At 41.2% G+C, this 17,756-nt stretch overlaps 1 protein-coding gene across 2 annotated transcripts in view; it reads right to left on the bottom strand.

The window, feature by feature from the left end:
* The window catches only part of LOC111080785 (thrombospondin type-1 domain-containing protein 4), a 109,042-nt gene that overhangs the window by 76,029 nt on the left and 15,257 nt on the right, over positions 1-17,756 (bottom strand). For both annotated transcript variants that reach the window (XM_041595923.1, XM_041595922.1), the window contains one exon: positions 7,461-7,536. In XM_041595923.1, the coding sequence (XP_041451857.1) occupies positions 7,461-7,536 (76 nt within the window). The remainder of the gene's footprint in view (positions 1-7,460; positions 7,537-17,756) is intronic.

The following is a 17,756-nucleotide window of genomic DNA, read 5'->3' as shown; positions in this document are numbered from 1 at the left end:
ACGTTCTTAATACTTCTAGACCATAGTAAGGCATTTGACTCCGTAAACCATAACATACTCTGCACAAAATTGACGAACTTATTCAACTGCAGTCAACTTTGTAAAATCTTATCTTACAAATAGATTGATCTGTGTTAGGCCCTTTACTGTTTTGAATATATGTTAATGATCTACCTAGTGTGAAGAGCTGTGAGTCAACAGAAGCGGTCAACTCTATGGGGGCTGTTATACGCACGATAGACCCATAGCCATCGATAACAACAGAGGCGATACTTACTTAAGAAGTCGAAGCGAACAAGATAGCACACATTCAAGAAAATCTTTTGTCAATTAATTCAGTCTACATATATTTTTCAACTTATTAATTATTATTAATCAACTTATCCAATAAACACTACTATACTACTCAAAAGCCATCCCTTCACACTAGTGTCTTGTCCGAATGTGAAATAAATCTATATGCTGATGACGTCCAAATTTATGTAAGTTCCCGTTAACGAAATAAATGGCTGTGTCAGTATTTGTAACATAATGCTTTTAATAATAGAGAAATGGGAAAAAGAGAATAGCTTGGAAATAAATCATAAACGAGAAGGAACGTGCGAGTCGCTTCTGGGGACGCGACTCTACTTATACCCGTACTCAGTCAGTATATATATTTTTGAACTTATGATTTTTTAGAATTTTAGAAAAAAAAAAAAAAATTTTACATTTTACATTTTTTTGCTACATCTGATATCTACATCTACATCTACAATGTATATTATACATCTAACATGTAGATTGTACAATGTACATGTTCCATTTAGATTCTACATCTCCTCCGCTAGGGGTTGCTCGCGCACTGAACGCGGCAGAGTGTGCGAGCGAGAAGGAAAATGAGTTGCGTTGTCGTTAACAGGAGGGGGCAGGGGAAGTGACTGAAAATTAATTTCGTCATTCTGGCTATAATTATGATCCGATCTGATTCAGATTCAGCAGTCTGGTAGATATGGGCTTTCTCTACGATACTGCGTTTTTAGTTTTATCGTATCTTTAAAAATGTGCCTGCCACAGATTTTCGTCCTTTGTGGGGTCGGAAGGGGGCGGGGCGAAATTTTGAAATACACTTGTAGCAGTGTGATATCACATGAGTGTGGAAACCAAATTTGGTTGCCCTAGCTCTTATAGTCTCTGAGATCTAGGCGCTCAACAAGACGGACAGACAGACAGACGGACAGACAGACATGGCTCTATCGACTCGGCTATTGATGCTGATCAATAATATATATACTTTATGGGGTCGGAAACGTTTCCTTCTCTGCGTTACTCACATCCACTTTTACCACAAATCTAATATACCCCTTAACTCTTTTTTGAGTACGGGTATAAAAATCAAAATATTTTTTAATTGCTAAAAAAAATTATTGAAACAAACAATCTGAAATAAGAAGGAACGTGTGAGTCGCTTCTAAAGATGCGACTCTACTTATACCCGTACTCACTCAGTATTTACATTTTTGAACATTGGATTTTTTTGTATTTTAGAATTTAAAAAAAAATTTTACACTTTACATTTTTTTGCTACATCTGCTATCTACATCTACATATACAATGTATATTCTTCATCTAACATGTAGATTGTACATGCAACATTTAGATTCTACATCTCCTCCGCTAGGGGTTGCTCGCGCACTGAACGCGGCAGAGTGTGCGAGCGAGAAGGAAAATGAGTTGCGTTGTCGTTATCAGGAGGGGGCAGGGGAAGTGACTGAAAATTAATTTCGTCATTCTGGCTATAATTATGATCCGATCTGATTCAGATTCAGCAGTCTGGTAGATATGGGCTTTCTCTACGATACTGCGTTTTTAGTTTTATCGTATCTTTAAAAATGTGCCTGCCACAGATTTTCGTCTTTTGTGGGGTCGGAAAGGAGCGGGGAGAAATTTTGAAATACACTTGTAGCAGTGGGATATCACATGAGTCTGGAAACCAAATTTGGTTGCTCTAGCTTTTATAGTCTCTGAGATCTAGGCGCTCATCGAGACAGACAGACAGACATGGCTATATCGACTCGGCTATTGATGCTGATCAAGAATATATATACTTTATGGGGTCGGAAACGTTTCCTTCTCTGCGTTACACACATCCACTTTTACCACAAATCTAATATACCCCTTAACTCTTTTTTAAGTACGGGTATAAAGAAAATTTAAGCATTCCTGTCAAAATTGTTAATGTATAAGTATTCGATTTAAGTACATAACTCTTGCCAAAATGTTAATGTATTAGATTTAAGTAGATAACTTTCAAGACGAACTATATATACACACCGAGTGACTAGCGCAATAAAAATAAGTTTATACTTATAGCGTTAGGATAAAGCATGAAATAAAGTGTTTTGTAAAAAACAAAATTTTACAAATGTTCTACAATGTATACTCTACATCTTCACCGCCAGCGGGCGCTTGCGTACATAACGAGGCAGAGTGTGCGAGCGAGAAAGAGAATGAGTAGCGGTCTATTGCTGGAGGAAGTGGGGGGAAGCACTTACAAATTTTTATACCCGTACTCAAAAAAGAGGTAAGGGGTATATTATATATGTGGTAAAAGTGGATGTGTGCAACGAAGAGAAGAAAACGTTTCCGACCCCATAAAGTATATATATTCTTGATCAGCATCAATAGCCGAGTCGATATAGCCATGTCTGTCTGTCCGTCCGTCCGTCCGTCCATCTGTCTGTCCGTCTTGTTGAGCGCCTGGATCTCAGAGACTATAAGAGTTAGGGTAACCAAATTTGGTTTCCAGACTTATGTGATATCACACTGCTACAAGTGTATTTCAGAATTTCGCCCAGCCCCCTTCCGCCCCACAAAGAACGAAAATCTGTGGCAGGCACAATTTTAAAGATACGATAAAACTGAAAACGCAGTATCGTAGAGAATGTCCATATCTACCAGACTTCCGAATCTGATTCAGATCAGATCATAATTATAGCCAGAATGACGAAATTAATTTTCAGTTGCTTCCCCTGCCCACCCTCCCACAAACGACAACGCAACTAATTTTCCTTCTCGCTCGCACAATCTGCCGCGTTCAGTGCGCGAGCAACCCCTAGCGGAGGAGATGTAGAATCTAAATGGTACGTCTATAATCTACATGTAAGATGTAGAATACACATTGTAGATGTAGATGTAGAGAAAGCCCATATCTACCAGACTGCTGAATCTGAATCAGATCGGATCATAATTATAGCCAGAATGACGAAATTAATTTTCAGTCACTTCCCCTGCCCCCTCCTGATAACGACAACGCAACTCATTTTCCTTCTCGCTCGCACACTCTGCCGCGTTCAGTGCGCGAGCAACCCCTAGCGGAGGAGATGTAGAATCTAAATGTTGCATGTACAATCTACATGTTAGATGAAGAATATACATTGTATATGTAGATGTAGATAGCAGATGTAGCAAAAAAATGTAAAGTGTAAAATTTTTTTTTAAATTCTACAATACAAAAAAATCCAATGTTCAAAAATGTAAATACTGAGTGAGTACGGGTATAAGTAGAGTCGCATCTTTAGAAGCGACTCACACGTTCCTTCTTATTTCAGATTGTTTGTTTCAATAATTTTTTTTAGCAATTAAAAAATATTTTGATTTTTATACCCGTACTCAAAAAAGAGTTAAGGGGTATATTAGATTTGTGGTAAAAGTGGATGTGAGTAACGCAGAGAAGGAAACGTTTCCGACCCCATAAAGTATATATATTATTGATCAGCATCAATAGCCGAGTCGATAGAGCCATGTCTGTCTGTCCGTCTGTCTGTCTGTCCGTCTTGTTGAGCGCCTAGATCTCAGAGACTATAAGAGCTAGGGCAACCAAATTTGGTTTCCACACTCATGTGATATCACACTGCTACAAGTGTATTTCAAAATTTCGCCCCGCCCCCTTCCGACCCCACAAAGGACGAAAATCTGTGGCAGGCACATTTTTAAAGATACGATAAAACTAAAAACGCAGTATCGTAGAGAAAGCCCATATCTACCAGACTTCCGAATCTGATTCAGATCAGATCATAATTATAGCCAGAATGACGAAATTAATTTTCAGTTGCTTCCCCTGCCCACCCTCCCACAAACGACAACGCAACTAATTTTCCTTCTCGCTCGCACAATCTGCCGCGTTCAGTGCGCGAGCAACCCCTAGCGGAGGAGATGTAGAATCTAAATGGTACGTCTATAATCTACATGTAAGATGTAGAATACACATTGTAGATGTAGATGTAGATGTAGATAGCAGATGTAGCAAAAAAATGTAAAATGTAAAATTTTTTTTAAATTCTAAAATTCTAAAAATCATATGCTCAAAAATGTACATATGTATATACTGACTGAGTACGGGTATAAGTAGAGTCGCGTCCCCAGAAGCGGCACTCACGTTCCTTCTCGTTAATATTTATTTCAATTTATTTCATGAAGATATCTTTATTGGTTCAGAAGTTATTAATTTAGCAAGCTGCAAAGGGCATTTGCTTCACTGTTCGACGGACAGAATAGAAAATGCCATATACAGTAAAGCTTAGACGAGCGATGGAGCGATAGAAGGAAAGCGTAAGAGCAGCTCAGGGCTGCTATAACAGCTTAGACGTTATACCTGGAAGATTGAAATGATGAAGGCTGGATAGAGAGTTGGAAGAACGACCGCGGCCGTGCATAAGTATATACGGTATGACAATGACTTTGTACAGTGGGCAGTGAAAATAGTGAACAATAGTAAGTATCTACTATAGACTTAGATGAAGGTCACAGCAACCAGTGTTATTTATCGCTATAAGCTAGGTTAATTGTTTGTAACTTTAACCTCTTTAAATAGCCGGAATTCTATGGGCTCTTGAGAAGCTTGCACAAATGTAGAAGAACCGCATAAGCGCAATGGTATAGTGCAATGGCAGGGTTAGGCTGGAACACATTTTGTAGTGTAGTACACTAGCTCTTTCTCTGTCACTGTAGAGTGCCTTAAAGAGTGATTCCTGCGTCTCAAAAACCTTTTTCTTTTTGCGCATTTGTGACTTCAGCAGGTGTGACGTCAAGTTCTATGCCTTTTAGTATCACTTTCAGGTCCTTGTTGCTTTTTAGTTGATACGTGTAGCAGGTTTTCTTGGTGTCTTTTAGATATTTAGACACCATTCGGAATCACTCTTCGGCTTTTCGGCATTATCAGCGAACAATCCAACATTTGTTATGTGATTCGAGCTTTCACAGTTTATTTTTTATTTGCTGCCCTGTAAGTTTTGTTTCCTGAGTTTTCGTGTACTTGAATTCAATCCTTGTAAATTTTGTTTTGGTTCTTGACTCGCAAGCTGTGGCAATACCGGAATTAACATTGCAATTGATGTTGTTTTTGCTACGATTGCAGTAGTTTAGGGAGTCATTGTACTTATTGCTGTAGACGCAGTGTGGTCCAGTGAGTTCCAAGACGTAAGAGTTCCAATGTGCAGATAGAGAGAGCAAAATCGTGCCTTCTAGCTATCAGCGGTCAGGTGAGCAGACTGGCTTTTCATTGCATGGCGAATCGTGCTATTTGAAGGAGTGAACCCCATTTCATTGTTCCATGTAGCTTCTACGCTCATTCGTTGGACCGCGGCTCATTTTGAACAATTTGCAAAATTTTAGAGGCGCACATTAAAAGGGGATCAAAAGGGGAATTTAGTGAAAATATAAATTAGTATAGCTCGAAGGATTGCGGAATATGTTCTTTATGTCGTACCTATGTAAGATCTACTATGTCACAAGATAGATTAAACTCTTCGGCTATATTATCTATTAAAAATGAGATTGCTGCTTAGCTTGTCTTATTGAAGACTATAGAAATATTCACCCAGGCCAAAGAACAAAAGTAAAATTAAATGAAGTGATAACTATAATTATCAGAGGGTGCCTACGCTCATATACACCCCGGGCGTGATAACACCTAACGCCGGCCATGTAGCGGACAGTAAAATGTTTATTCACCGTAAATAACCATTGCCTCCGCATATTCTTGCTCGCTTTTGAGGTGTTCTGCGTGGGGCACGGACAATTCGGCACCTCGGCCATGCAGCTAGTCTTGCGCTGATCGTAATTTCGTTATTAACATTACATACCTACAAACGACCTTATATACACTAGATTCGCTATCATACATCAAATTAATTGTACATTAAAAAATTGAACCCGCTCGACCTTTTTATTCAACAGCACAGCTAGTGAAAAAACTCACTAACTTAATATATATTTACTTGAAAAAACTGAAAAAATATCGTTAAAACAATCAATCTTTTTCAATAAATCATAACAAAATACAATTATACAACACAAAGACGGTTTTCTGCTGAAATTGTTTTGGACGTGACCGCGCCTACTGATCTGTCAATTAGAGCCAAACCTCCAACTCTATAATGAGGAAAACCATCCTGCTGCCTCCTTGTCACACCTTTCCATTTAGGCATTAATTTTTTTCCGGCGCTCTGACTTTCTGGCGATCATTCGTCATACTTTCCCAACCAAACAAGTTAACCCTAGAACATAACGCTTTTCTAATCATTTACGGTCCTAGCTTCGTTGACTTTGGCCCATCTGCCGTGTCAAAGGTGGTCCGAGGGCCAAAACCAATTTATCTTACTGCCTGCCATATCGGCTTAAGTTTTTTTACACTTTTATTTTTATACACGTATTTGTGGTAAAAGTGGATGTGTGTAACGCAGAGAAGGAAACGTTTCCGACCCCATAAAGTATATATATTCTTGATCAGCATCAATAGCCGAGTCGATATAGCCATGTCTGTCTGTCTGTCTCAATGAGCGCCTAGATCTCAGAGACTATAAGAGCTAGAGCAACCAAATTTTGTTTCCACACTCATGTGATATCACACTACTACAAGTGTATTTCAAAACTTCGCCCCACCCTTTCCGCCACCACTAGGGACGAAAACGCAGTATCGTAGAGAATGACCATATCTACCAGATTGCCGAATCTGACTCAGATCGGATCGTAATTATAGCCAGAGTAAAGAAATTCATTTTCAGTTTCTTCCCGCACCTCCTCCAGCAAGAGACCCGCTACTCATTCTCTTTCTCGCTCGCACACTCTGCCGCGTTCAGTGCGCGAGCGCCCTCTAGCGGAGAAGATGTGGAATTAAATGGTACATGTAAAATGTACTTGTTAGATGTGGAATATACATTGTAGATGTAGATAAGAGATGTAGCAAAAAAATTTTTCAAAATTCTACATAAATTATAAGCTCAAAAAGTTGTATACTGACTAAGTACGGGTATAAGTAGAGTCGCGTCCCCAGAAGCGACTCACACATTCCATCTCGTTATATATCGTATTTACATTGCACACCAAAAATATGTTTTCATATTGCACTGTTAATTCTCACTAACGCAAGATAAACAGCTTCATATTTACGGATATCATTCTTATTTTCTTCAATTACTTACTTTTATTCGTTCTATAGTGGATATTTTCGTCTGTTTGCAATCAGTACCAGCGATATATGCAGCGACAATACAAATACTGAAAAAAACAAAACGAGTTTGTAATAATATATAATAATGTCCTTAACTCTTAACTCCCTGAGCCGCATTCAGAGCCAAACTCATCAGCCGTTTTCGGGTGAACAACTGTCATCGCTTGTGGTCGTTGTTTTCCAGTGGCCGCTGCTGTCATTGATAGGCCCCCCCTCGCTTTTATGTGCATGGCTGCTTCCTCCCAGTGGCTGCTGCTGTCATTGATCGACCCCCTCGCTGTTTCATGCATGGCCGTTTCCTTCCTGTGGCTGCTGTTCGTTCGTTCTCTTTCATAGTGACCAGACGTGTTTTTGTTTTGCGCTCCGCATTTTCCTTTTATTTTGCTTAAACAACCGGTGTTTTTATCTTTTTAATTCCCATACTCAAAAAAGAGTTAAGGGGTATATTTGTGGTAAAAGCGGATGTGTGTAACGGATAAAAGGAAACGTTTCCGACCCCATAAAGTATATATATTCTTGATCAGCATCAATAGCCGAGTCGATAGAGGCATGTCTGTCTGTCCGTCTAACCGTCTGTCCGTCCGTCCGTCTTGTTTGACGCCTGGATCTCAGAGACTATAAAAGCTAGAGGAACCAAATTTTGTTTCCAGACTCATGTGATATCACACTGCTACAAGTATATTTCAAAATTTCGCACCGCCTCCTTCCGCCACCACAAAAGACGAAAATCTGTGGCAGCCACAATTTTAAAGATACGCTAAAACTAAAAACGCAGTATCGTAGAGAATGACCATATCTACCATATTGCCGAATCTGAATCAGATCGGATCATAATTATAGCCAGAATGACGAAATTAATTTTCAGTTGCTTCCCCTGCCCCCTCCTGCTAACGACAACGCAACTCATTTTCCTTCTCGCTCGCACACTCTGCCGCGTTTAGTGCGCGAGCAACCCCTAGCGGAGGAGATGTAGAATCTAAATGTTGCATGTACAATATACATGTTAGATGAAGAATATACATTGTATATGTAGATGTAGATAGCAGATGTAGCAAAAAAATGTAAAATGTAAAATTTTTTTTTATTCTAAAATTCTAAAAAATCATAAGCTCAAAAATGTATATACTGACTGAGTACGGGTATAAGTAGAGTCGCGTCCGCAGAAGCGACTCACACGTTCTTCTCGTTTTCTCTTTAAATTAACTCTCCTACTAACTAAAATTAAAATCAATCCTTACCGCAGGTGCATGCCTAATAATTGTGTAAAAACACAACTTATTTGATGAATTTTGTGCGTCGGTTAGTCGTGTGTTTGTATTGTTGCTTTTCGTAAGTACGCCCTCTCATTACATTTAGCCGCTCTTTATCGTAGCTTTTGCCGTCTATCTCTCTCTCTATCACCTAACTCTCAATAACTGTTCTTTCGCTCTCGCTCTTGTAACTTTCTGTGCAGTAACGCTCTCACTTATAAACTGCAATACATAAGCTGCAACCACTCTCCTCTCTTATCTTATTTCTACCGATTTCGCTTTAAGCATTCCTCTGAGCATCTGCTCTGCACATTAGTCTGACTGCTATTTGTTTTGAACTTTTTTTTTCGAATTAAAAAAATAAAAGACATTATGGAATTTGCTGTCGTCTGCGCCAAAAAACGTGCCAGAAGCAGATCACCCATAACACTAGTCAACACGATTTTTCCTCAAGGAACAAAACGAACTTTTTCTTAAGGATTTGGGGCTTAGAAATGGTTTGATGATATTTTTTTTTTCTATGGCAGAACTTTTTTTTGAAGAATTTTTGAAAACTGGTATTTTTTTTTAAGCTTTTTTCAGAGGTAGCGCTTGTTTTTTTTACATAGCTCTAGTATCTTACGTCTCGTTGTAAAGAACTTTGCTATTTTGAAAAGGTAATTAAAACAGCTAGAAGATAAGCCCAAATACTTTGTGATTTCAGCTTACCGTCTGGGAAATAAAAAGCATTGAAATGCAAAAATTATGATTTTTGTGCGGTATTTGTTACGAAATTTTGATTTTTAAAAACTCAGGAAAAGTCGAAAAAATTATATCTTGTGTCCTCTATTTTTCTGTGTATAGGTGCGTTAATTTGGCGTCGTTTAAGGTATCGCTCATTAAAATCTATGGAGAGACTTTGGAGATAAAATTCGTTAACCAAACCTAAAATATGAAAAAAATGAACAAAAAATACCTTTTGGAAGGTTGCGAGCCCCACTGCCCATTGGGAACAAAGCAAACGAACAAGGGTTGTACATTTGGTACCTTCTAGCTGTTTTAATAACCTTTTCAAAATAGCAAAGTTCTTTACAACGAGACGTAAGATACTAGAGCTATGTGAAAAAAACAAGCGCTACCTCTGAAAAAAGCTTAAAAAAAAATACCAGTTTTCAAAAATTCTTCAAAAAAAAGTTCTGCCATAGAAAAAAAACCATAATTCTTTAAAAAATTTTAAATCCCCATATCTATCAGAAAAAGTCGGTTTGGATCCTTGAGGAAAAAAAAGTTCGATTTTGTCGAGTAGTGTAACCAGTCCAATATCCCTTGCTGGCTTTGCGAAAGCGTAGTGCACGCAAAATGTGTAGGTGATGATATTTCCCAAAAAAAACGGCCTGCATTATAGTTGTGAGGAGATCCGTGCTGTGGAAAACGACATGCGTTTGTTCATGAGGCAGACGCGGAAAGGCTTCAAAGAGCTAATCGTAGGCTTTAAACATCAATATGATCGGCTCTTGGCCATGGGCACTTAGTTCAGCAGTTTACAGCTGCTGGCTGAGTCTCCGAAGCGCAAAAAGTCTACTCCGCGGGACTTGCAAGTGCCGACTGCCTCATGTCCACCGGCAGCCGAAAAACTTACTCCGACCACTCCCTTAGTGCAGCAGTTGATTACGTTTGCTACTCCAAGGGCAACGATCGCTGCTGGTGATGCAGATTCGGGAGCCGAATGCGTCTCTTCGGAGAGTATGCAGGTAGAAATGTCTGTAACGTCCGTGTCCGTCGAGTCCGCACCCAACTTCTTAAATATCCCATCAGTTTCGGTGACACCAGCTAATAGATGTCCAGGACCACCGGATACTGGCATCATAGGTACTAGGCCTGTGGTGCCAAAACAACTGGTGGGAGTCCCACCAAAGCGACAAGTTTTTGTCTCGCGTCTAGCCCCTGATCTGACATCCACTGATGTAACTGCTTTAAATTTTTCATATGCCAGGAAGATAAGCGTCTCCCGGACTCAATTTGAAACCATTTGTTCCGAAAAAAATTTTGACCGGAGAATTTGGTGGTGAAAGAATTTATGGCTAAGAAAAAGAATAAGCCCCTCATAGCTCTCCTTAAGTCAAAATCAGACCAGTGCTCCATCTCCACCCTCATCTTCCCGGTCTACTTCCACCCATCCAAAAAATTAACTTCCTCTCTTTTAGTTACCTACCACAATGCTAGAGGCTTGCGTAGAAAGCTCAGCACTCTTTTTCTTAAAACTCAGTGGACTCAATCTTCACGTCGGAACATTTCATGGTCCAGGTTCAACAAGACCTGAAATTCCTGTGCGTAAAACTGATTCCCCCAGGCTTTTCCATTTTCATTACTTGCTCGTATATTCCACCTTCCTCGGATATCTTAATAAAGGAGCATCACCTGTTCGCTTTATAAACTGTTTATTCCTCGCTATCAGATAAAGACCATATGACAGTTCTTGGTGATTTCAATTTGCCAGGTACTCTTTGGTCTTCGGTCGTTTGCTTCAGCCAGCTCTTGTCAGAGGCTGCAGTAATATCTCTCTGGAGTTCGAATTTGAAAGCAGAGTACATTTTGAACGTTCTCTCCTTTGCATAATTGTTGTTTTTTCCGTCGTCGCTTCGTTGCTTTTACCGGTGCATACATATCGCATATACAAGTGCCAAAAAAATTTCTATAACCGAAAACATGGGCAACAGAAAGAATAGTAAAAGGAGTGGATCGTTTGCTATGGGAAATGAAAGTGATTCTGTGACATTTGGCGCTGCTCCATCTGGTGAAAGTTTTAGTGCGAACGCAGCCAGCACCCAAGTCCCTGTTCCTGTATCTCGTATTTCCTTCATGAGACTGAAGGCTTGAGCTATTTTCGATCGACTAGAGTCCATACGCACAGAGATGGATAGTGAAAAGATGCGCCAAATGGATGAATACGACTTGCGAGGGCTGTTGGAATCATTGACGGAGCTTAAATCATTTGTTGGGCCACAGTTGGGAGTGGATTTTGGTCAAGCCAGTGAACGCCAAACGACCGTCCATATGGTTGGGCCGCCAGCGCGAGCTTGGAAGTCGCACGAGTAATAAACATTTTTCCACATTCAACGCCAACTCTAGTGAATCGCAGTCAATCGTTATAATGTCCAATCGATCTCGGTTACCTCATCTGGAGCTGCCCAAATTCAGTGGAATTTGTACGGAGTGGGACAATTTCTTCTCAATGTTCACCGCGATTATTGACAAGGACTCTGAGCTGAGCCCTATCGAAAAACTGCAGCATCTACGTTCCTGCTTGAGTGGCGCAGCCCTGAATACCATCAGCTCGTTGGAAATAAATAAAGCTAATTATATCGTAGCATTAGACATTCTGAAGCGACGCTTAGACAACAAACGTTTTATTTTACAGGCACACATCAGGGGGATATTTGGGTTGGAGAAGGCTGACGCATCGGTGGGCAGGTTGAGGGAACTGACAGACAGAGTTACCTCGCATATTCGTGCTATGGAGTCGCTTTCAAGCAAGGAAGAAGTGGCGGATTGTATTCTCATTCAGACTGCTCTTCAGAAGCTGGACAAAGGCTCTCAAAAAAGATGGGAGGAGTCTTCGACGAATCAAGAGCTGCCATCTTGGGAGAAATTATCTGGATTCTTGAAAAAAAGATTTCGAACGCTTGAAAATGCGGATCAATCCATGCAAGGACAAGATGGTCAGGTTGGCAAGTCAGGAAAACCCGTGAGTACGAATCAAAGAAAGTCGTTTGTAGCATCGAGCGCTCCAGTTTCCTGTGAATTGTGCGAGAGTACTCATCACATGATTGCCAATTGTCAGCGGTTTACAATTCTATCGCCGAATGATCGTCGCCTGGAAGCCAAGAGGCTCTTGCTATGCCTTAATAGCCTACGAAAGGGCCATCAATTGAGAGATTGTAGATCAGGTCCCTGCCGCACTTGCCAATCGAAGCAGCACACTCTTTTGCATTTCATTCGTCCAACAGAGGCTGCCCAATCTGTTCCTCCAATTGAAGCCTCACCAGCACAACCAAGTCGTAACGCCATGGTTGCATTATCGCCCTCCTTGCCTCAAGCTTTTATGTCCCACAGTCCATCTGATGCTGTGCTTTTAGCCACCGCCGTCGTTCTCGTAAAAAGCAGCGTTGGAACTTTTGTGCCATGTCGCGCATTTTTGGATTCGGGATCGCAATTGCATTTTATAACTAGTCGTCTAGCTAATCAGCTAAAACTTCAAACAACCAAATCGCTTATCGTCTCTGGCATAGGAGATACTAGCTTCCCAACAGAAGGTATCTCGGTGGATCTCGTTCTGAAATCGCGGATTTCAGAGTTCACCACTAGCATCACTGCCGTCGTTGCCCAGAAGATCACGGACCATCAACCTAGCATCACAGCTAGCACTGCTAATTGGCCTATACCTTCGAATATCCAGCTTGCTGACCCTTCGTTCCATAAGCCGCAGCGGATTGACCTGCTCATCGGAGCCGGAGTTTTTCTTCGAGTTGCTGTGTGTGGGGAAAATTCAGCTGGCGCCTGGACTACCGTTGCTGCAGAAGACACATCTAGGATGGATTCTTTCTGGTGGCGGGCACTCGGTCCTCAATAACTCGTCGTTCATCGCAACCCAATCTTCGGATGGCATCAATCACAGCACTCGGCTCGATGAGTTGGTTCGTCAATTTTGGGAAGTGGAGCACATCTTTGAACCAATCGCTAGGGCAACAAAGGAGGAGCTGCACTGGGAGGACCACTTTGTCAACCATCACACTCGATTACCCTCAGAGGAATATTCCGTTAGCTTGCCCATGAAGCGAAGTCTGGAGTCCTTGAGCGATTCCTACTTGCAAGCAAAGCGACGGTTGGAAAATTTGGAGCGCAAGTTCGTGCGTAATCTTGCTCTATACTCGAGTACCAGTACGTTCCCGTGCCCACACGCATATGTCATTACTGCTTATAGTGCATTGCTTCGCCCTGTTCTCGCATCAGTCCTAAATATTTGTCGAACGCATCGAATCGTAGTTCACGGCCACGGCCTCAACCCCTTGTAACCCGTCGAGAAATAAAAAACCTTTGTAAACTTTACCAAGGGATTAAATTATTTGTAAATGTGGAGTCAGAGTTGCTGAAAAAGCTTCCAACATAGCCACTGCAGTGGTTCTCTTGAGAGAATTACCTTGGTTGATGATCTTGGTGTTAAACTGGACCACAAGTTCAAGTTTTCTGAACACATTTCTACCATGGTCTTGAGGCAAATCACTCGCCTTTGTTTAAATGTTAAGACCCTAGCAATTGAAATGTACTTGAATTTATGTTAAGGCGCTTTAAATCTAGTCTCTTATACGAACGAAACTTATGCCAGCTGCGGCCGCTCATGAAGAGGGCGACGCTGCCAAAATACATGCACTCATATTCTGAAGTCGCACCAGCGTACAAGTTTCTCTGTCGGTCTGTCCGGTTCCGTGTCTACCATCCAACCATATACTCGTGCCTAACGGCAAAAGAATAGATGTCCATCATTCGGATTTGCACAATTATTTTGGCGCTCCCGGGTGGACTCTGGATTTGATACTGGATAGAAGTTGAATTGGATCAAACTTGGCATTTCGTTGGATATCTCCATTGGATATCATCCCTCGCTCGTTGTTGTTGCGGTTCTTGTGTTCTTCATTGGTGGCCGCTGGACCCTAAAATCGCTGCAAGGCCTCTGCTGCTCATTGGTATTCCTAGTTGGTATGAACTTGTGGGAGGGAATGTATCGTTGTTCAAACTATCCTTAACAAGTGCTACAGGTAACGTTAAGTGCCCAATATTATATTACGAAAGTAATTACGTACTAACGGCCTGTTAACAAAAAGCATTTGGCCCGTTATTTATGTGCGTGCATACATATATTCAAATTTATTTGATCACTGTACTTGTGGTCAACGACACCGCATAGAGGAATCGGCAATAGTTTCGCGCGCAAGCTCTGAGCGCAGCGCATCACCACAGATTTTCGTTTCTGCTTTGCGCTAACGGTTCTTGAAAAACACTTTCGTTTATGCTGCGCAGCTGCACAGTTCTGTGCTCTCTCTCGTTCTCTCGCTCTCGCAACGGCCAACATAGATTACCATAACCAGCAGAGCCGAGCCCACAAATTTAATGCTTGTTGCTGCTTTTTCGTTTCGCTCTCTCTATCTCTCGTCGATAAACCGAAACACAGCCATCAGAGCCGAGTGTACAATTTGAGATTGGTCATTCTATGAACTGTTCTCATCGTTCGAGCTAACATAACCGATCACGCACTTGAGTGATTTCTCACATCATCTGTTCTTATCATTCGAGCTAACATAACCGATCACGTACTTGAGTGATTTCTCGCATCGTCTGTTCTCATCGTTGAATTTAGCATAGCCTAATAAAATCTGAGTGATTTCTGAGTGACATCTAGTGTTTGATAAAAAATAATTATTTAATAGCTTCATAATGCCTGGAAAACGTCGAGGTGGTTCAAGTTGCAATACTTCCATGGTGGAAGAAGACGATTCAGATAACCTTTTGAGGAAGTTAAACTCAGTAAAAAGAGATATTGACAGAACAGCGTAAGCAATAGAAAGCAAAAAGATCTCGTTTAACCAATTGGAGCTTGAATGTCGTTTAAGTATTTTGGATACATATATAGATCGCGTGTTCTCCCTGCAATTGCAAATTGACTATATTGACCCAGACTTAGCATCGCGAGCCGATCTTGAAGAGTTTTGCATCTCAACTAAAGCGTCATTAATGTCTCTTAAAAGGCCAGATAAGCTTACTTCGTTGGACGAGTCAGCCCTAAACACTACCATGTCACATACTCGGCATCTGCCCAAGATGAAATTGCCCAAGTTTGGTGGGAGCTATTCTGAATTTAAGAATTTTATGGGTTTATTTTCGAGCATTATAGATTGTGATATGTCTTTAAGCAACGTCAAAAAATTCAATCACTTATTGAATTGTTTAGAAAATGAAGCATTAGGTACCGTCAAGGCTTTCCCGGTGACAGATCAGAATAATTCCAAGGCTCTCGAAGCGCTAAAGCAGGTTTATGATAATTAGTGCCTTATCTTCCTTGATGGCGTATCTAGACTCTTTGAGTTACCGGCGATGCAGGCGCCATCGGCAAGCGCTTTACGGTCACTCATCGACACGGCATCTGCCATATACGAATCGTTACTGTCAGTGGGGGATAACAAGGTTATTGCTCTTTCCCTTCTGATAACCTTGTTCTTGAGTTCTTGTTCTCACTTTAGATGGAAGGAAAATTTGGATTATCAAAAGATTCCGTCATGGGCAGACTTTGTTGCTTCATTGAACAAGCGTTATCAGCATTTGTCGGCTGACCAATCTACTTCCTGGTCGAAAGGGCTCCCAAGAACCCAAAAATAGGCAATTTGAAAAACATCACTTGCTGTAGCCCAAGCAAACAAGGGTCAAGAAACAAGTTGCGCGTATTGCAAATCAGCTGATCATTGCATTACAAATTGTTCGTCATTCTCAGGTGTGTCCGTCATGACTCGATGTAGGTTTGTAAAGGGAATTCCGCTTTGTATAAATTGTTTGCGAAAAGGGCATAATGTCTCAGCCTGCAAGTCTCACCATTGCCGAGTATGCTTTAAGCCCCACCACACATTGCTGCACCGCTATAATGTTTACTCGGGCGTAACGCCCACCGTTACGCCCATCGGGTCTCAGGGAGCGGTAGCTGCTGAGAGTAAGAATCAGTTGTCGTCGAATCATGCTATGGCAGTGGATTCAGATCAGGTAGTTCTGGCCACAGCGATTGTGGACATTAAAGGTGGCTCTTGTCAGCGTCAGCCAGCCATGGTACTACTGGATTCGGGCTCGCAAGTGAATTTTATTACCGAGGAGCTCGCTCGAAACTTAAAATTGAAACGGATTCGTAAAAATGTTAACTTATTAGGAATCGGAAAGGCTAGCTTGGCTGCGCACCAAATGGTGCAAGCAACAGTCTGTTCTCGTGTTCATCAATTTGAAATAACCACTGACTTCGTCATTTTAAAATCGATATCTTCGTATCACCCAGACAAAGCTGTTCCGTTAGACTCGCTGACAATTCCTAAAGATTTCACACTGGCCGATCCAGGTTTCCATAAACCCCAAAAAGTGGATCTTCTGCTTGGAGCTGATGCCTTCTTTGAACTACTTAAAACGGCCAATTAAAACAACAAAACTACAAAATTCCGTCTTTGGGTAGGGGGTGTCTGGTCGCTGCAGATCCAAGGGACTCCGAAGTACGGAAGCATTCCCTATAGTGAGCACATTGCAGGAGTTTTGCCCTCTTGAAGATCTTGTAAAACTTTTCTGGGAGTTTGAAAATGTTCCAAATGCGTCTATAGAAAGACTGTATACCCCCGAAGAAACTATGTGTGAAAAATCTTTTATTAACACTAGCAGACATTACAAAAATTTACCGTCAAATCCGAGTTGACGAGGCGCAGCGAAAATTCCAATTAATTATGTGGAGACGGACAAATTCAGACCCCATAGCCCATAATGCAAAATTTACTTTGTTAATGCCAAAAAATTGCAGATTTGTTAAACTCTATCTTAGCTATTTACATCGAGCCAATTGTCACGCAGGACCCCGTGCACTAGTGGGATTCCTAAGAAAATCCATTTGGATTCTAAATGCACGAAGACAGTTCAGTGCCATTATCCGGAAATGCGTGCACTGCTTCCACTACAAGCCGAAGCTTCTCTCGCAAATCATGGGAAACAGCAGATCGATTGCGGGGGAATCGACCTTTTGAGATTAGTGGAGTGGATTTGTTTGGACCTGTCCTTGTATCGCGTGGCATTCGAGGCAAGCAGCCTTTCAAAATGTACATAGCAGTGTTCGTCTGCTTCGCACCTTAGGCTGTACACCTAGATATTGTAAAAGACTTGACTTCTAATACCTTTATATTGTGTTTATCCAGATTTGTTGGACATCGTGGGCCCCTTGTCAAGCTGTATTCGTATCTGCAACGATGGCA

The sequence above is a fragment of the Drosophila obscura genome, unplaced genomic scaffold, assembly GCF_018151105.1.
Source record: "Drosophila obscura isolate BZ-5 IFL unplaced genomic scaffold, ASM1815110v1 contig_9, whole genome shotgun sequence".
Taxonomy (NCBI): domain Eukaryota; kingdom Metazoa; phylum Arthropoda; class Insecta; order Diptera; family Drosophilidae; genus Drosophila; species Drosophila obscura.
Note: the sequence above shows the minus strand (reverse complement) of the source record. Positions and strands in the feature narration are given on the sequence as shown.